The sequence below is a fragment of the Dermacentor variabilis genome, chromosome 2 (assembly GCF_050947875.1).
Source record: "Dermacentor variabilis isolate Ectoservices chromosome 2, ASM5094787v1, whole genome shotgun sequence".
Classification (NCBI taxonomy): Eukaryota; Metazoa; Arthropoda; class Arachnida; order Ixodida; family Ixodidae; genus Dermacentor; species Dermacentor variabilis.
The window spans coordinates 54,227,853-54,248,901 of NC_134569.1; the positions used below are offsets into that span (position 1 = coordinate 54,227,853).

The 21,049-nt window shown below is 43.1% G+C and overlaps 1 protein-coding gene across 4 annotated transcripts in view; it reads right to left on the bottom strand.

The window, feature by feature from the left end:
- Nucleotides 1–21,049, bottom strand: part of LOC142571876 (uncharacterized) — a 27,407-nt gene that overhangs the window by 3,753 nt on the left and 2,605 nt on the right. For 3 of the 4 annotated variants that reach the window (XM_075680550.1, XM_075680551.1, XM_075680552.1), the window contains exons 3-12: nt 20,364–20,609; nt 18,683–18,815; nt 15,449–15,510; nt 13,429–13,551; nt 12,119–12,211; nt 10,567–10,614; nt 7,847–7,905; nt 7,071–7,139; nt 4,944–5,028; nt 2,715–2,826 (exon numbers count right to left, since the gene is read on the bottom strand). In XM_075680550.1, coding sequence (XP_075536665.1) covers nt 2,715–2,826; nt 4,944–5,028; nt 7,071–7,139; nt 7,847–7,905; nt 10,567–10,614; nt 12,119–12,211; nt 13,429–13,551; nt 15,449–15,510; nt 18,683–18,815; nt 20,364–20,609 — 1,030 coding nt within the window. The remainder of the gene's footprint in view (nt 1–2,714; nt 2,827–4,943; nt 5,029–7,070; nt 7,140–7,846; nt 7,906–10,566; nt 10,615–12,118; nt 12,212–13,428; nt 13,552–15,448; nt 15,511–18,682; nt 18,816–20,363; nt 20,610–21,049) is intronic. The other variant, XM_075680553.1, reaches the window with a different exon arrangement.

Below are 21,049 nucleotides of genomic sequence, written 5' to 3' on the forward strand. Positions count from 1 at the left end.
ACAGGTGCCTATGTAAGAAATAACTTTGGCCACCCTGCTTATCGGTGTTGAGACCAGCAGGTCTCGCTAATTTCGACTAGTTTTGAATGCTCAACTAGCGTTGAACCGTGGGAACCTTAAAATTAGACCACATGCACGCTTGCCAGCACGCGCTCACTCCTGGCCGCTCCTGGTTAGACGCCTTGGCAGAGTAACTGACAGTGCTTTAAAAATGCGCAAGTTGGATGTGGCTACTAGCCATCAGTCAAGCTGGTGAAGGACAATGCCAGTCCGCACTACGTAGCATGGTCACACTGTAGCATATGAATGCGAGCACGCACTGAAGCCCAATCATGCACAAAGCAAACGCTGCACATACACACAACAGTTGTAGCTGCAGTCTTCTACGTAGCATAGACACTGTGGTCGCCATGGAGTACAGCTCACTTTGGACAGTTCGCGCAGTCTTCACATTCACTTATTCCTATTTTTAAATTTCTTAATTCCTTCCCTTTAGGTCAGCTGATTTTGTTCAGTCTTCTACTGTCTCATCAACATTTATAACATTTCCTGTATAACTGGAAATGATTTGCCATCCCTGTAGTACAGTCAGACCTAAATATGCAACTTCGAGGGACTTCAATATACATTTAAACATTGATATAACGAAGTCGGTAAAATCGGCAATTTGCTTTGATTGGAACTTTTGCACTAATATGTACAGTCGCTGATGGATTTTTCTTACCCGAAAGGGACGGCAAAATTTTTCTAATCATCAGGCGATCAGAAAAAGCAAATTTGAATTAGAAAAGAAATTCATTTTGTGGAACTTGAGAGTCGGTGACGAAAGGTAACAGTTTCATGCTACGGTGACGGTATCTTCACGTCAGCGGTACAAAGCGAAGCCAGCCAAGCTTTTGCACCCACTCTGCCCTCGTGGCTGATAGCGTTGCCCGCAGTGAAAACCGCTGGCAGCCGGGAGCGAATGCTTCGTCTCTCGCTTTAACGCACCTCCGAAACTCAAGATTATTACAACCTCCAGTACAAAAGGCATGGGAAGACAGTGCACATGATGCCACCTCGTCTCGACACGCTAACTCTTCGCACACACAGCTGATTATTTCTAAAACACAGCGTGTGGGCTGCATATGCGCTCAGTCACGCTAGAAAAGGAGGCACGCACCAACCTACCCCTCACTTCCTCCCCCAATCTCCCCTCGCGTGCGACTGACCATGTTACCGCGACTTCGCTCCCCTCCTGCCCTTCCACTTTGGTCACGCGCGAAGATGCCCAAGACTGTGCTCATCAAACCGCCATCCCTCTCAGCTCACCCTCGCATACTTTCACTGGCACCTTAAGTATATAGAGCATGGGACGCAAAAGAATATTATCACACTTGGACTCTATATGAAACATGACACTGCTCCGCTTTGTGGTCGCTCTTGGTTGCGTGGCGTGTGACTTGAGAGGTGCGTTCACAAGCAGCCACTTGTAATTCAACCACCTGACCATCTGCATCTGCAGAAGTTTCCATTAATTAGGTGGTTTTAGTTGTGCACCGCTCCGCTCAGAGTTCAAGTACTGAGACAATGCAGAGAACTGCGTAGATTTCACATTTGATAAGCACGTCTAGCCGAGACACAAGCGACATGCTATCAGTTTGGCTGCAAAAAAGCCGAGAAGCCAACTAGACGTGCTCTCACACTCCGCTCAATCGGCTTTGTAAGCGGAGCGAGGGAAGCGATCTTCGTTTCGCTGCTGGCATGAGTGTTGTGCACAAGCATACTAGCATTCCCGCAATGCGGTTGTGTAGGAATTGCTAGCGTATGCAGGTCTGAGCAGAGCGGATCGTAAACGGTCGACTAAAACACTTCATTGTCTCAATATTCCTTTGCGTTGGCAGTGAAATTTCGTTATATTGAAGTCACGTGTCAACACACTTCATTATACTGAGGTTCTAAATACATTGTAAAGAGTTAAATACTTCATTATATCATGAATTTCATTATATTAAGTTTATTATATCGAGGTTCCACTGTAGTCTGTTGTATCAATGGCTCAAGATATACATGTATGTTGACGTAGATGCTAACAGCAACCACTGTCATTATTTATTATATCGCAACAGATTATAGCCAGGACCCCAAAACTAATGTTTTCCTTACCAGTAGCCTGTGCAGCACGCCCAGGAAAAGTAGACCTTGCAGGGCCGCAGAGTTAAACTTCCATGCTTTAGGGTCTCTCTCAACTGTCTTGATCCAGTATACCACAATTTTTTATCCATTGTTTCCAGGGGTGCTTGATGGCCCTTTTCTAACTTTAAGCTGGTCCTGTGCCTCTTGAACCATCGCTAGCTACACAATACTAGTTGATGTTTTATGGCTTGTAATTTCTCAAATCTTAGAACGAAGTGTGAAATTTTATTTGTGTCAACCTTGTCGTATTGGTTTGTTGAGCTGGTTTCATTGTGAGCCTGTCCTCATCTGTTTTCACTGTCAGCATGAAGAATGCAACACTGGTTCCATATCGTCCAGCATTCACTGGGCCTACTTTTTTCTCTTCACAAATTCCTTCTTTTTCATTCTTTTTTTCCTTTGCCCACTCATGTTCTAAAGCAACACACACAAAAACAGCCAACCAGGCTATGTTTGTCCCGCACAATAAATAATGCCTATACCAACATTACACAGAGCGATAGTAGCAACTAAACAGGAATGCAGGAGAGAATGCATGCCTGAAATCGGGGCCAGTTTTTCAGACGCCGACTTCAATATGAGATCGAGGTTGTCCCCGGAGTTTGTACGCAGGTTGGGGAACAACAGCAGGGCAAAAGAGAGCAGTAAAACCTGCACAAGAAGAAAACAATGAAAAGAAATTAGAATGTCGAGTCCACAAAGACAATTAAGCTTAGAGGAAGACTTAAGTTTAAACATGGCAGAACTGTGGCTGGGACTACCAGTAGCTGCAGCTTTTAGTGGAGTGAATGGCAGCTGAATGAATTTGGCTGGTCAGGTGTCAAGTTCCCTGCTATCCTATACCAAATGTCACACATCACCTGGCAGCTGATTAAGCACAGTCACAAAGTATAAGGAGACCACCAACACAACATATGGCCAAGCAGTGCCTGCACCATACGCACTTTAGAGGAACGCATCTGCACTTAGTGTGCACTTAATATGTATACACTTACAGGAACGTACCTTCACATTCCATAGGCAAGGCAAGGCACGTCTTCAAACAGTTACTGGGGTCTGTTGTAGGTCTCTTTGCCTTAAGCAAAACACAGCCAATTTTATTACTACAGTAATAGAGTTTTATGATGCAAGGGCTACAACGGCCAAAGAGTGCGGGTAATGATGTTTAGCACCGCGATACAGTGCACAAAAACATGGCTGCAGGTATAATGGGTTGCGATGCCTGTAATCTATTGCGGTGGCTGCAAAAGGGTCTAAAATAATAGAAACAGTGGTCTTGCATTCCTTGATCGATGCTCATGTAGCATTTGGAGGTAGATATAGCGCTTTCCGGCGATCACCACACCAGCCTCTTTGTGGCAAGGATGTAGAGAAGCCAGAATGTTCGCCTCAACAGAGTAGCAAAGCCAAATTTAAAAGCGGCAATATATATCGTATTTACTCACATAATGAACACACTTTTTTTTCTGAAAGATATGCGCAAGGTTGGGGGGTGCGTTTATTAGTGAGATAAAATTCTGAGTTTTTTTTTTTTTTTTTTTTCTGGCCACCTTTAAAGAAGTCAGTTTCACCCGAAATGTGGATTGTGATAGCAAATGTGTAGACAGCTATACAAAGTAAGGATAGTTGTTTTATCGGCCATACGAACTTGCAAACATTCGCTTCAACAAAAAATGAGTGGCAAGAATGCACAATGCACAAAGGCATGAGCCGCCATCAACTCAGCCCCTGACGCAGATCACTTTGAAGATATATGGCACGCCGGGGCCGCGCAACGCGCAGTTGCTGCCGGAGTAAAATGCCGCCCCCCCCAGCTCTCTCCGCTCCCCCCAGCACCATGCGTGATGGAACACTGTGACTTTCCTTGCCACTTACCTCCCTTGTACGCGGGAGATTGAGCCACCATTGTCGGCGTCCTTCGGGTGCAGTTGTGCAATTATGCAGCTGCTGGCAGAGTACAACGCCACCGCGTCTACCTCATGAGCCTTTTGCGCGACGAAAGACAGTGTGCGAGGTTGAGCTGCAATCATCCACTTCCCTCGTGCACTTTTACTCACACCTACACCACGCGGTGCACGGCGACAGCGCCAAAAATGTGTCTGGAGCATCCATATAGTTACGATAGCAATAAAAGTAGGAGATGCGGTACGATTCAACGTTTGACATGGTGTCAGACACAATCGCACCCACCAAATGCCATATCAAAAGCCGAATCGTACCGTGTGTCTCCTATTTCACGGCAGCAAGTTCAGGGTGCGATCATTATACAAGAAAAAGAACACACTTCTTGATTGGGAAATTAGGGGCTGCATTCATTACACGAGTGCGTTCATCATGCGAGTAAATACGGTATGCTTCAATAAGTCCACATCATTAAGATGATTTAACAGGTTCTTGAGGGCAAACATTGGCTCAGTTGGTAGAAAAAGCCCAGGCTGCATAAGTAATTTGTTGAGGTTAAGTTCACGAAAGTATTGTTTTCGCGAAGTTTCCATGCCAGGGCATTGTCTGAGGACATGTATGACTGTGAGTTCACTTCCACATCTGGTGCAGACTGGTGGATCAGTACCGGTTAGCAAGTGTGAGTGAAAGCCAATCGGAGCCGCGAATTTTACAATGTATCCTTATGGTTGCTGACCTTGCATAAAGACTATGTGATGGTAACATAAAGCTTTTGCCTCATGCTCATAGTTAGTTTTGATTTTGAGTGAATGTTTAACACACCGAGACTTGAAAGACACCACACCATCAAGAGATAGATTGCTCACCATGACGCAAGTGCTTGTCTGTGCACTGCGGCCAGAAGAATTTGCAACTAATGCTTGTAGACGCTTGAGCTGAAGAAGCAGAGAGCTGAAATGGAGTGACACAATTACTTTGGTTAGCAGGGCTAGGGCAGACAGAGATTGCAAACAAAACAGGCTATAATGAATTAACATAGGATTAGCAATTATACATCTGCTGTTCTATACCAACAATAACTCGGAATACGAGCACATCAAAATGGTGTTTGATTAAATATTCAATGTGGCAGCATGCATGGCATGAAAAGTCCACCTTAGTGCCAGCTCCTACTCTGTCAACAGCACTATCTGTCGTATTATCATTGTTTTATTATATACCGTGTTTATTCAAATCTTGGCCGACAGCATTTTTCAAATAATCATATACCAAACTCTAGGGTCGGCTTAGATTCGAGGAGCTTAAAAAACGCACTACTTTGTAATTGAATATGATTAATATGGTGCATAGCTAGCGCCATCTAGAAAAGTCAATATCACAGCTGCTGTTAGGCGCACCAGTAGTGAACAGAAGTACACGAGCAACGTCACTTTTTGACCTGTGTCATGCCGGCGTGCGGCATCTCTATGCGTGCAGTGTGGCCCATAGCGTGGCGTTATCATAATGGCACCAAACAGGCGATGCCACTACGTGCCGCTTTCAAACGAAAAGTTGTGCTAGCCGCAGAGGCATCGTCATATGTTCAAGCCAGGCGGGACTTCGGCATTGAGAGAAACGTCCGTCGTTGGTGGGGGCAATGGGGGACGCTTTTTGCATGTGCCGCAATGAGGAGATGACAGCAATAAGGAAAACAAGTGCGCGATAAGAGAGAGGAGCTGTTCACCAAGATCGCGCCTCGTTTCGATGCGTGCGAGCCTTGCGGCACCGTCTGCGCTTGCGGACGCGAGCTGTGGTCTGGGCTAGCAGCGATGATAACGTAGAGTAAGCTCAGCATGTTCGCATTAAATAAATGCTGTTTTCATTTTGTAAATGCTGTCCTTACTTTTTTTGTTCGGCCTACATTCAAGCTAAGTTTTTGACATTTTTTCTGTCTTCAGACATTGGGGGGTTGGCTTAGAATCAGGGCTGACCTAGATTCGAGTAAATCCGGTATTATTAGCATTTATTATTCATATGTCATTGTATTATCAAGTCAATGGCCCCCTGATCATTGGTTCATTTTAGGAGCTGTTGCCATTTGTTGTCCTCATACCAACATATGCACATTTTATCACTTCAATTTTCTGTGGGGTACCTGCTGAAGGTAAAGAAAAATAAGAAACAGTGCTTCCAGGTACATAACATGCAATTAACCAATAAAAGCTTTTCCATCAGCTGGAGCATATGGACAACCAGTAAATCAATACACAATCAACCTTACAGTTTTGTAAGAGACTCCTCCTAAGACAAACATGTAGACCAACTGGAGACCTGTCAGATGCAGTCTGCTCTGACATGTAGCTCACGCTACAAAAAGATCTACTGCACTCTGTGCTCCGGCCAGAACAAGTATTCCTTCTTCTGTAAATAAGTTTGTCTCTCCTATGTAAATAAACCCCCTGTTCCATTTCTCCATCCTCTCGACCTCGTACTCTTCAATAAAGAAGCAACCTTCGTCAAGAAAGCTCAGATGGTGGCATGGGCCCGCTTAGCCTCTGTGCAACGCCCAGGTAGCGTAGGCCAGCTACCCGTCACGAGATGCACCAATGGCCATTGGTGCATCTTGTGACGGCTAGTTGCCGCCGACTCCGAGGCCACGACCCCCGAATCCTACAACAACGATCATTCACACTCTCTGAAGAGTGCTGTGCGTGCAAAGAAATGGCTTGTTTGCTCCTAATGCTCCATTTGTGTTTTTAATAAACAATGCTTCATAATGTACTATGTAACAACAGAAACTTGTAAACATTAAAAATATTGGGATGTGAACATTGTTTCATATTAATTGTGATAACAGTTATTTATTGTTTGAAAGTTAGTATTCAATATTTGATCCTGGCACTATTCGATTCTTGCTCAATTCGGTCTCAAAAATCACTATTCGCACACCCCTACTAAACAGAGTTCATCCTAAAATGAATTTTCTGTGTGTAGATATGTTTTCTTCAACTCACCCATTCTGTTTTTCGAGCAGCTCTACTTTCTTCTGGAGCTGGGCATTCTGTGCAGTGCACAGTTTAACTCTGGAACAAAGGTTGAGAAAAACAGCTGTCATAATTGAAACCCAAAAGGGGGCAAACAACATTTTTGACCTACAGAATTAGCTACGGCTAGACATTCAATGAGCAAATTATGGTGCAAATGCTATGAACAATATATTCAAGAGTTTCAAAACTGGGTTCTGAGAAATGGCTCGGTTTCTAAAAACACCGAATCACGATACCACCCCTCTCTTAGCTTTTGTTCACAGCTCTAAAGCTACCAATTGTCTTACAAATAAAAGCCTGCATTAATAGATAGGTTAAGTGCCGATGTTTGTCTATGGGCTGTACACACATAAATTTAATGTGTAAATGCGACAAGGACATCTTGGTTTCTGTAACGCTTTTGAAAAACCTAGTGAAATTACTTGAGGACAAAAAAGGTGCACATCATCTTGTGCTAGAAGCAAAATATTTGAGGTTGACATTGTGTCTCCAAGCAAAATATTGCCCTGACGAAGTAGACCATACACGCACTTTGCAGCATAGCATTGTCACTTTAAATGCTCTCTGTGATAAACCAACTGCAACAATTTAATTGATTGAGCACAGATAATTATCGGTAGGCTATGCATGTTTACTTTGTATGCATGTATCTTGATACGGAAGTCATGGGGATTTCTCGGCACTTCAGTGATTCCTCACAGCCAAATTAGAGAACCCCTCATAATGGTGAGCGCCTTACTCACCTACTCTCTAATCCGTCAACATATTCTTTCTTTCTTTTTCGGCTGTCCTGTGCTGATTGCTGCAAAGAAGATCAAGGAAGTATTGTGTTATCAGTTTAAGAACAAACAACAAAAGATTGTGCATCTATATAACAACAATGAAATGCTCTTGAAGACATATACATGCTGCCTACCCTGACCATGACGCTTTATGCTGGTGTTCACAAAAGCTGTCTTGAACTGATTTGCATTCGTAAAGCAAAAAAAAAAAAAAAGCTTTTCAGGACAACAAGAGTGCTTGCTGGATGCAGGTTATTTATTAAAAAAAAGTGCTTTCTATAAAAACACCCAGTGGGCATTCAGGTCATATGGAACTATTGTGTTGGTCTGCATTGCTACCTGGATGAGCAGCATAGTTACAGCAATGGAGAGTGATTTGTTCCAAAGCTTCATCATTCTTCAAACCAAGTGCAGTAAGCTGGGTAATAAATGAACACACTCAAAGGATACAAAACTCTACATATAAAGCATACAATGCTCCCCTAGTAGAGCATTGCTTTGTGTCAATATACTACTAATTGCGTACTATGCTCACATCAAGATTTAAGCATTGCTGCAAGCTTTATATATACAGTAAAACCTCGTTAAACCATACCCGCTTAAACAGTAGTTGCGTTTTAAAAGTAGTAAAGCGGCCATTGAACATAATGTGTTTTGTACCTGCATAAACCGTACCAGCTTATTGCGTACGCATCGGTTAAAACGTAGAGTTTCAACTTTTCATCGCGCAAACACGGCAGTGCATCGTCTCCATCGGTCAGCCCGGCAGAACAACAAGCCTCAGTGATCGGAACAACGGCCTCCAAGCGCCCTGTGCGTTTGCGCGTGAAGCCACATCAACATCAACATCATTTCGACGCCGTGCCAGAGAGCGTTATGGCGTTGTGCAAGTGGGGACTCGCGTCGTTCCGAAGCTCGGATAAAAAAGACGCCGGGTGCTCAGCATAGAAGAAAAATTAGACATCATCAGTGCTATTGAACGTGACACGAAGAAGTTGGCACTGGCACGCAACAGGGATCTGCTGTTGACTACAGTGCATGGCATTTGGAATGCGAAGAAGTTGCTCGGTAGCGCTGCTGCGACCGGGAACACATGCCGGCTACGAGGTTCGACTTTTCGCCATCGCTGCCTGTGTTCCTGAAGTGTCGACTAGCGACAGCGATTGAGGATGACACGGAAAGCAACAGCACGGACGATTTAGGCCCGACAGTGGCATAAGCTGCGCGTTACGTCAGCCTCATGAATGCAATCGTTGCGACGAGAACAGGGGCGCGATAACGTAACTCTATTCCAAATGAAAAGTGTTCCAAACTCCGGCACCCGGCAATGAAAAAGGCGCCCCAGGGACTTCTGCAGCACTACTGCGCACGTGCACGGAGAATACGTAACGCCAGCGAGGAATCTGCCATGCGAGTGTTTGCCGAGAAGAGGGGGCGGGCTGAAAAGCTGGCATGCAGCTTCAGTAAGTTTGAGGACGCTGTCGTCGTCGTGCTAGGCCGCCGCGGCATCAAACGAAAATAACATTTTTGTCGCGCGAAGTGAATAAATACTGCATGTTTTTTCCCCCTTTCATCGCACTCTCTCCGAGTTCCGTTTTTGGCAGGTAAGTGGGTGGTCTCATGCTATTTCGGTTAAACAGTACTACTGTTTAGGACGTACTTTTTCCGAGCTCCGGCCAACTACAGTTTAACGAGGTTTCACTGTAGGAGGTACCTTTTTCCCCTTCTGATAGTTCTAATCAGAGATCATGTTATGTGTTGCGGGCAGGCTATGCAGTTGACTCTCGTTGCAACGGACCCTGATAATACGATACAAAATTCCTGAAGTCCATAATATTCGAAACGCCTCACTTTCGAAACTTTCATCGCAATGTCTAAAATTTATTGCAAAGACTGAGTGACGAACGTCTGAGTAAAAAACAAACAAAAAAGTCGCAGTTTTGCCCGAAAGGCGAAGCATCAATTGCCATAGCAAATTAAGCAAGATAAGCGCAGCAGCAGCAGCGAGAGAATTGACTGTGCTGTCTCTCACTTCCACGCGAACTAAACGTTGAAAGCACAGCGCATACAAAGCTACCAGCAGTGGGTGCACTTTGTCCTCGTCCACATCGCAGATGGCTTTCAAGATACAACGGCCGCGCGGGCGCGCTCTTTCTTTACATCACAGATCGCTTTCAAAATACGGTGCCCGCACGAACGAGCACTTTGTACACATTGGAGATCGCTCTCAAAATACGGCGGCCATGCCTTAATCAGCAGCCGCCAGAGTGGATCACCCCTCTCTCTCGCCTCCCCAAACCCGTGCCTCGCATGTGAAAGAGAGCGCGTTTCCACCCCGCCTTCCTCCCTTGTGTGCACAATATTGTGCTCGCAATGGTCGACTAACCCTCACAATTCAGTTGTCAGCCCGTGTCGACACAGCAAAAGTATGTGTTATACCGCCGATTTTTTAAAAAAATGGACACTAATTTTGTGCGTTGTAGCGCGGTCCGTTAAAAGTGAACTTTGTTGCATTAATAAAATAGGCAGAACAAACTAAGGTTGAAATATAGTCCATTATATCCGAAAGTCTGTTGTACGCGGGCCCGTTATGAGTTTAGACTGTACCTACATGCAAAAATGTGCTACTCTCATAAGTCAACAATGACAATCAGCATATGATCAATGCGGTCATAGCCTACCTTGTTTCGAATTTTTCTTCGAATTTTTTTGAGCTCCCTTTCTTCAGCCTGCAACACAAACATATATGTAAACATATAAGCTTCTCTACCTGCAATAAGTCAGCGAACAACTGGGCTCTTTATGCTTATACAATAGACCCAGCAATCCCACAAACATCAGTGTTCTACACCACTGGGTGATGTGGAATTTGCCATATTAGCTTACCATCAAAAACACAGCACAAAAGAACACAAATGTGAAGAGATCTGCAATATATCAGCAAGGGAGTGGCAGATTAAAATAGAGAATGCAACTTGTCACTGTGCCTGTGCCATATACAGACTTCTGAATTTCTGGTTTGTGTTTGAATCAAGCTCAAGAACAACGAAATAGAAGGCAAATATAGAGCATTACTAGTGAACTATAAGTTGTAGTAATAAGCTATGCTTGACTTCTGTTTTTTTAATGTGTCTTCGCGCTATCACACAATTTATTTTGGGATAATGAAGCAATGTCGAGGCACGACAGAGCAACAGAGTTCCCCCTTCCAATTACTAGGCCTTCGAGCTAACCAAAAAGAAATAAAAAACATTCATCATTCACCATCATCTTCAATTTCCTGAGTCATATAAAGTACATGTCTAACACAGAATTCAAAGGCACAACTAGAAGCTGATAGCGGCTGGGAATGCAACATCAGCCGGCGAAGCACGAGTGTGACATCATTCCCACACTGTCATGTTTGGGACAAAAGCATTCTGCAACGCATTTTTCGTCTTGTCACACATTGTCTTCACTCTGAGATGCATGCAGAAAATTCTGTCTACTTTTAAGAATGCTTTTTGGGAATCTTTGGTAATGACTGAAACAGTGCTTTTTAAAACAGGTCAAAAGGCAGACGACACACTTTCTGCTGACACACGCGTCTTGAGCACCATAGAGACTCGTGTTGTAACATTCCGAGGCCATATTTTATAACTTTTTTCCTTTTCCTATAACAATCATTTTTGTATCATGACAATGAGCGGCAGACTGTGACGTGTAGGCCAATCAGAATGTGCAAGCAAGCATTAAGGGACAAGTTGTGACTTGCCAATTTACAGAGCCAAATGAATTCTGGAATATTACGTGCCAAGCCCCCACTCTGATTATGAGGCATGCTGCAGTGGGGGACTCTGGATTAATTTTCACCACTTGAGGTTCTTCAACGTGCACCTAAATCTAAGTATGTGAATGGTTTTGCATTTTGTTACCATCGAAACGCGGCCACCGCAGTCGGAATCGGACCTGCTACCTTGAGCTCGTAAGTGCAATGCCATAGCCTCTGGGCTACTGCAACGGGCAGAACCAAATGTGGATAAAATTCTCGTTTTATATAACTGTCCATGTGGCTCTGTATTCTGCCTACAGCTTTGTAATGTTCAGAAATTGTTCTACGTAAGTGATAATATGATTAAACTCAATTTGATACAACAAAATTTGACCGTATAAAAGCAGTGCAAGAGGCAGTGGCTCAACCCATTAGTATCCAACTACGCACTACAGCACGTGATGCCAGGTGTGCCGACTCACCTTAGTGAGGGGCATTGTTGTCGGCAAAACAATGCCTTCTTTGTGCATGAGCCGTTTCTCTTCTTCTGTCAGGTGTAAAACTTCTTCCGTCTTCTGAAACACAATTGTGAAACACCACAGTCACGTGCGTGGATGCAGCTATACATGCATTCTCTTGTAATCCCCATCTCACACTTCTTTTCCAGCACTGAACTTCCTAGCAGAACGCACAAGTGTTCCCAAGAAAATTTTCAGAACACGTGGGCGACAAAAATGTGAATTTCACTATGGTCGAGGCAACTGGAATTGCTATTCAGTGCACAGACCATGCACACAGATGCATAGAACACTCTCCCAGTGCCTCATTACATTTCTGAACATCATACTTTTCTATGGTTTTAGTGATTTCTTGTAATGCTTGAATTCTGCAACATACTGCAAATTACAAGACCCTGGACTGACACTTAAGTCCCCAGCTCAGTGCTGGCCTTTATCTAACAAGCAAGAATGCACACATTCATGAACAGATTTAGCTCATTTTTCTTACTTTAAAAGCTGAAAAAGCTGGTCATGTATTGCACAACCTCCTTCCCCCCCCCCCTAAAAAAAATTGCATGATATGCATGTGGTGCATACTTACACATATGCATGCATGCACATGCAATGCGATAGCGAGCTGTAAAGCCTGTTGCTGCCTACAGTGAAAGAAATGCAGGTTGAATGCAACGAACCATACCAAATCATTCATCCAGATTAACAAATGAAACTGGGTTGGTGTTAAACATGAACAGCAGCTTCAAATGCCACCATCTCTCTCTCTCTCCTCTGATGAGGGGAAATAGTGCAACAAAAGACACACAACAGCAGGGGAGACGAAGACAAGCGTTCGTCTTCATCTTTGCATTTTTCTTAATGCAATATTATCAACAAAAATATATAATGTCCCTTGCTAACATGTGAGAGGGACAAAATATCTGTGATGAGCAGAAGTTCAAGGATCAATTACCTAGCCAAAGCCTACAATGTCTGTATTCTCAATCAATACCCCCATTTTCAGATATAGTACTAGTATTGCTTTCAATCTACATGGACTAGCTAATCCTGCAGAAGCAGATGTGACGAAAGGATTGGCACAGCCAATCAGCATTACTTATAGGCCTTCTAGTTGTTTTGGTGCATTGAGGGATGCCCATCTATCACTTGAAGCAGTGCCTTAGACCTCATGTCGCACAAAGGCAAAAGTATTCCCAACAGCGTTCGATTAAAAAAAATGGCATTAATAGGTGATACCCCACAAGAGGTAACTTAGAGCTACAAGAAGTTCAAACAACCTTATTGGATCGGCTCCCGGCACTTGGGGAACTGTGTGTTGAACTGCAGGATGACATTGCAGAGGGGCTCAGTGGAGCTTCAGGGCTGTCAGGAGCTTCCAAGATATCAGGCAGTACAATGTCCTGCATTTAAAATACATGCCAAACAGTGCTATAATGTCAACTATACAAGATTGTGCAGGTGTTATGCATAATCAGACATGCAAGCTGTACTCTTACTACAATCTGTTGCTCTAATCGCAATCTGATTCAGCCAGGTTTCATATGAACTGTACTTGAAGATGCAAGCTGCACCAGCAGGACAGTGAATAAGAGACAGAAAAATGAACTGGTTAGAGCCAACACCCCCTTGCAATTAAAGATAGCATTATACTACATTAAGATTAAGAAGCATATGAAGAATACTGCTTCATGATGGGAGAGATCCATCACATATACGGACATGCACTAGATACGTGACACTGCTACTGATACTTTTTAGTTCATCTGCCACAATACCTAAAACCATGTAGCCATGTGATTAAGGGCACATCCTATTTAGAATCAAAAGGTCCCCCTCCCCCTTTTTCTTTTGTTAAATCATCGAGCACTGATGAGAACATAAAATTGGCGCTCTGTCATGGTACACATTTAATAAGGTACAACAGTAATTGCACAATATTTGCTCCACACAAAACATTTTTTGAGGGGTCGAAACCCTTGTTACATGTAGCTCTACTAAAGGGATAGAACTTTAATCAACAGTATCGCCAATATACTGTAAGGATTCCTTTCACTTTATTCCATGCCATTGTTATTGACCACCGTCCATTGTTGACTGATCCTAGTGATAACATGGACGGAGCACCATCTGGACCAATTAAGCATAAACAATGGAAACCCATTTGGAACAGCATTGTTACGTTATCCAGGCCTAGATCATTATTTGTGACTAAAGACCAACCTCCATGGAGCGAACTTTCACGACGAAATTCACATGACAAAAAATCCAGCGTGAAGCGCCGTCGCATATTCGTCATACCATATTCCATGCAACCAAGAGCAGGCGAATGCCGCCGACCATGCTAGAGTGTACGCTGTAACCGTGCTGTCGACGCAGCTCATGAGTAGTCATTGTGGCCAGACGAGTTAGACTACGAAAGCTATGTCACCAAATAAACGCAGAAGGTAAAAATGCGCCTAAACCAGCGTTTCTTACATGCAAAATAGGGCAACTGACCTGAAAAAGTGTGCACATAAGTGTTCGCTGTTAGATGGTACCTATTTAATTGGTACATTTTTTTCTATGCAATATGTTGGTATTTAGCTGATATTATCCCTCGTCTGTGATCCTGTGTTTGTTTATGGCTCACTCAGTTCGCGCGCAGCTGAGTTTTTCTCCCGTCTGTTCCCACCTTCAAGCCTGCCCTGCAATTGAAGAAACATGGAAATCTATTTATGTGACGATGGACATAGTAATCGTCCATCAAAATCGTACTCTCATGCTGAATCATGTTGTGGGTCTGCACGGGCTGAGCATCATCAAGGAGCCAAGCCTCTAACTGCATAGCATAAACAAAAGAAGCAGTGGCCATATATTATTCACTAGAACATTAAGGCAGAACAAGCAACAAGGAGGAGAAACAGGGCTGGAAAACAAGCATTTGAAGCAAAGGTAGGTAATGGCCCACCAGTAGCCAAGCGTCAACAACCAAAACTCCTGCCGACGTGCAACCAATGGAAGCCAAACTCTGTGGTATGGTTAGATTTGACCCCGCTCTCTGCCATGCGCAACAACTTCAGTTAGCGGCAGTTTTCTGGGTGGCAAATATCTGGAAAGAGTGGATCAGTGGCGAACAGCCAGATTTTGGACGTCGGGCAACCATCGCTGATCAGTGGCCGCTGAAAGTTCGCTTTTCTTTTTCTTTTTCTTTTTTTTGCTCAGTGGAGGTTGGCCAGGTACTACCCTGCACCTTTCTGGCAATACTAGTAAAGAAAGCAGTGCAAAGCAAGTGAGTTTCCCACATAATTATTTACTTACATCAACAATCACCACAGGCTCACACTCTTTTGCATCCGTAGTAGCAACAATCACATCAGCCGCTGCAAAATAAAGAAGCACATTGACCAAATGTCTGCTTTTTGGCAACGCCAAGTAAAGCTGTATGTTGGTCACACTGATGAAACTAAGGATTCCTACTGACAAACATGAGAAACCAGAGAGAGCAGGAACAACATGCACGCACAATGTAAACAAAAAATAAATTATGCATGAAAAGTTAGCACATCACATGCCTTTCAAGAAATGCATTATTGCTACAGAAAATGAAAACAGTCACTAACAGTTGGTCATATTGTGTAGAAGAATGAAATTAGTCCCTGCAAACTTATATCCAAAACATCATGACTCGTTCAGTAGCATCTGTCAAAGCACACAGCAGCCTGAACATGAAATATGGCTGTGTTATTCTCATGCCTTCTCAATATTCTTTCAAAAGTTCGAATTAAGTGAATTACCAGCAGGTTTCATTTCAATTAAACAGTTTCAAAGCGCTTTGAAAATCTAGAGTCAACAAATTTTTTGTGACTGGCTTCAAGTTCAGTTTGACTTATCCAAATCTGTTGACTCCAATGAACTTAGTTTCACTGCCCCATAATATTAAACAATGTGAAGAGCACTTAAGCATAGCCCTTTGGTGAATATTAAACATGAAACAATCAAGTGGTTATGCGCAGTGTAGTTACATGCAATGTGGTTTACAGCCGATATACTATGTTACACAGAAAAAAAAAGTAGCACACATGCTACTGAATAGACTTTTCTTGAGTTGGGAAATAATGCATGACCATGTGAAAACATAAGATAAGCCAATATCATCATTAACCCTCCCTGGTGCTGATTAATTCTGTTCATTGAAAACTTACTTTCACTGCATTTCTTGTGTCTTCAGAATCATTAAACGCACACAGCTGCAAAATAGACTAAGAATTTTCTATTCTTTAATAACTTTTGTAAAGTTAACAGAATGTGAGCTCCATGGCAAGAACTCACACATCAAATATGACAGCATCAACTATTTCATGTCCAGCAGGCTTGAAAAGCACTTATCTAGCAACTTGAGAATAATGCCTGGTACAAGACAACAATGTGAAAAACAATGAAAGAAGTGAACCCGCTACATACGACATACTGACACCGAGCAAAAACCTCCAACAGTCTACCTTCCCACTCATTTTACTAAAACCTTTTGCATTTTCTATTCCAACTTGCAGCACTATTCCAATCAGAAGTGTTTAAAGATGCGTGCAACACATTTTAAATATTTACTTTTGTCAATGCTTTTGTTGTTGACGCACTATCTTGGTGTACACAAATCATGTACACAGCACCTTAAAGGGTTAAGTTAGTTTAATATGGTCAGGGTTCGTATTTTAGGAATCATGTCGTATAATTCATCATCGTCAGCCTATATTATGTCCACTGCAGGATGAAAGCCTCTCCCTGCAATCTACTATTACCCCTGTCCTGCACCAACTGATTTCAACTAGCGTCCGCGAATTTCCTAATTTCATCGCTCCACCTTGTCTTCTGCCGTCCTCGACTGCGTTTACCTTCTCTTGGTACCCATTCTGTAACCCTAATGGTCCAACGGTTATCTAACCGGCGCATTACGTGACCTGCCGAGCTCCATTTCTTTCCCTTAATGTTAATTATAATATTGGGTATCCCTGTTTGCTCACTGATCCACACCGCTCTCTTCCCGTCTCTTAAGATTACACCTAACATTATTCGTTCCATCACTATTTGTGTGGTCCTTAACTTGTTTCCAAGCTTCTTTGTCAATCTCCAAGTTTCTGCCCTATACTTCAGCAGCGGTAGAATGCATCGATTGTACACCTTTCTTTTCAATGATAATGGTAAGCTACCAGTCAGGATCTGACAATGTCTGCCGAGTGCACTACAACCCATTTTTATTCTTCTGTAAATTTCCTTCTCATGATCAGGGTCCCCTGTGAATAATTTACCTAGGTAAAGGTACTCCCTCACAGACTCTAGAGGATCACTGGCAATCCTGAACTCTTGTTCCCTTGCCCAGCTATTGATCATTATCTTTGCCTTCTGCATATTAATCTTCAACCCCACTCTTATACTCTCTCTCTTAAAGTCCTCAATCATTTGTTGCAACTCATCCCCAGTGTTGGTGAACAGGACAACGTTATCTGCAAATCGAAGGTTACTGAGATATTTGCCGTTGATCCTTACTCCTAAGCCTTCCCAATTTAATAGCTGGAATACTTCTTCCAAGCACGCAGTGAATGGCATTGGAGAGATTGTATCTCCTTGTCTGACACCTTTCTTTATAGGTATCTTCCTACTTTTCTTGTGATGAATTAAGGTAGCTGTGGAATCTCTGCAGATATTTTCCAAGATATTTACGTAAGCGTCCTGTACTCCTTGATTGCACAATGCCTCTATGACTGCTGGTATCTCTACTGAATCAAATGGCTTTCTGTAATCTATGAAAACCATACAGAGAGGCTGATTGCATCTACTCTGCGGATTTCTCGATTACCTGATTGATGACGTGGATGTGATCCATTGTAGAGTATCCCTTCCCGAAACCAGCCTTGGTTGACTAAATCCAGTGTTGCCCTTATTCTACTGGAGGATGGATACAATACTGGAAGTAAGCTAATGGGCCTATAATATTTCAATTTTTTAATGTCTCCCCTTTTTGTGGATTAATACAATGTTGGCATTCTTCCAGTTCTCTGGGACCCCTGAAATCGATAGACAGTTCGTATAAAAGGCAGCTAGCTTTTTAAGCATTATGACTCCTCCATCTTTGATTAAATCGACTGGTATTCGATCTTCTCCTGCTGCTTTTCCCCATTTCATGTCTTGCAAGGCCCTTCTAACTTCATCGCTAATTATAGAAGGAGCCTCTGTAACCTGTTCATAACTACTTCGAATGGAGGTATTGTGGCTGCTTTGGGTACTGTACAGGTCAGTATAGAATTCTTCCCCTGCTTCTACTATATCTTCGAGATTGCTGATGATATTACCCAGCTTATCTTTCAGTGCACACATTTTGGTTTGTCCTATGCCATGTTTCCTTCTCACTGATTTCATGTTGCGTCTATTTTTTACTGCTTCCTCAATCTTTCTCACATTATAATACCGAATATTTCTTATTTTCTCCTTGTTGATCAGCATTGACATAATGTTCAATAATTCTATAAATCCTATAGCCCATGAAGGGAGTGCACTCACCGATGTCATCTAAAGGTGATGATGTCGATACACACTCTTCCACAACTGAGGATGGTGAAACTGAACTGTTGTCATACTCTTCTAAGCCAACAACGTCCACATACAGGGGATCATCAAAGTCCATTGCCTCTTCCTGCAGTTGAGACGACAGATAAATTAAACTCCTAAGCAGGCCCTTAGCAGAAAGTTACAAGTATCAACTGAACATCATAGACACTGATGTACAATCAGTGTAAACATTTTACAGATGCAGAACTCGTGCCTGGAAAACTTAGCTAGTGATTTCTTTAACTTCTATAAAAAAAAAACAGGAACATAACTTTTGCGTGCACTTGTCAAAGATGCAAAAGTTTATGAAAATAAAATAAAGTAAAATAAAATGTAAATGCATACAATAAGACACCATGATTTGCGTTCTATATCTTCCAAATGGGAATGTGCAGGTTCTTTTGTTAACAGTAGATATGTATGGTGAGCATCAGGTGAAATGTCAAAGGGACACTAAAGGCAAATAGTAAAGCTGAAGTGACAGATTAGTGCTCTAGAATCTCTGAGGCATCAATGTTATTGCAAACAGAGCCTTAATCATTGAGAAATCTAGGTAAATGCAGGACATGATTAGAGACTCCCCTGGGACATTCAAGCGCTTGCCCGATGACGAAAGCACTCCTCAATTAAATTCTGTCACTAGTACTCAACTACTCGTTGCAAAAACCATCCTCGTATTGTATTATAAGACCAAATAAGATGCTATTTGTCCAGTTCCATTTCACCTTCAGAAAAAAGAACTCATTGAAATTACCATTGACAATGATGTGGGCAGTCGAAAGGTTTCGTTTTCACTCGACTCTGCGCCGCCCATGCTTTCGCATTTTAGTACTTTCCTGATCGCGTAGTGCTGCAGTCGTTTTGCTGGCTTGCGAAACTCACACAAACTGCAAGTAGCAGAGAATTCAACTTCCATGTGATCTCGTGGAATGACTGAACGGTCTACGCCACTTGACCAAAAAGCAGCTGCAGTGGAAAATCCACCACTCTCTTGGCTCGGTGCCGCCATCTGTCGGGTGCCGTTTTACTCACCAACGGCAGCAAAGAGTGGCGATGGTGTACGTAACGTCACCTCTCCCCGGGTAGGGTGGCAGGAGATTTGAATTTTGAAGAAGTTATTCAGACCCTTCAGATAAAATTTTCTTGTAAACTAAGTCTTTTCTTGGCACGAAACAAGCATTGCGAGGTTACTGCAAGGGTATTTAAACAGTCGACATCGACTTAGTATTTGCCTTTAGTGACCCTTTAAACTTGGCGCATTATAATCTGCACGGCTGCTGCACCATTAAAAAAAAAAAAAAAAAAAAACCTAATCATCACGACCCTTTAAACAGTTATCCACGTAAAAGTCCGCACATGTTTTATGCTTCTATGCAAGTTACCTGAGCAATGCAGCTCAGACTATCAAGAATTCAAACGTGCACCCCTATGGGCATATGTGCAGTCAAGCTTCCTTGCCCACTGAAATGGCTATGCTCAGTTGAACCACAATCGAAACTGGCAGTTGTGCACTAGGAAGCATGACGACAGCTGCCTCAGCTACCTTGATTGCATTGTAGAGAAACCTGCTTGAGGAATTTCACGAAGGATCCCAACTATGGAACTGGGCAAGCCCCACTGGCAGAAGTCCTACCTGATGGCCATCTAGTGTGGAGAATTCAGAGCTGTCGGACCCCGGGCCTGTGCGAGGTGACAGCAAGCTGGCCACGCTGCCGTCAGGAGACAGGCTGTAGCTGTGCTCCTGAGACGGCAACGCTGGCAACATCGCCGACACAAGGTCTGGTACGGAGTCGGGCACGTCATCGTGCAGTGAGGGCAAGGCAGAGTCTCCAATCAGATATTTGGTCCAGAAATCGATGCTTTCACTCTCCAGTTCCGGCTGCAAAGGTACAAAAGAGGTGGAAAAAAATGCACATGCATTTTCATTTGCAAGTGGCCAAGAATGCATTAAAGAGATGCATAATAATAAGGAAGTTCTTAAAACAGAAGATTACTAAATGAGAAAAACCTTTACGAAAATGGGTGGCCAAAGCACTTTGTAAGTGGCAAGGTGAATGTGAAATGCAAGGAAAATGAGTAATGAAAGAGCTGCTTTTGCAACTCAGAGTGCACAACAGGTTGTTTCACAGTGGTACTGACATGCAAAAGTGCATGACTAAACACAGTTCCAATGACTGCTGCTTATTAAACACATTTTTCGTAAACCAGAGCCATCACGCAGCCTTGAAGCCCCTTTGACCATGGTCACCAGCGTTGCAGCTCATAATGAATGTGACTGTACATTTACAAAAGGTGACATGCACACTGTTACTGTCAAAC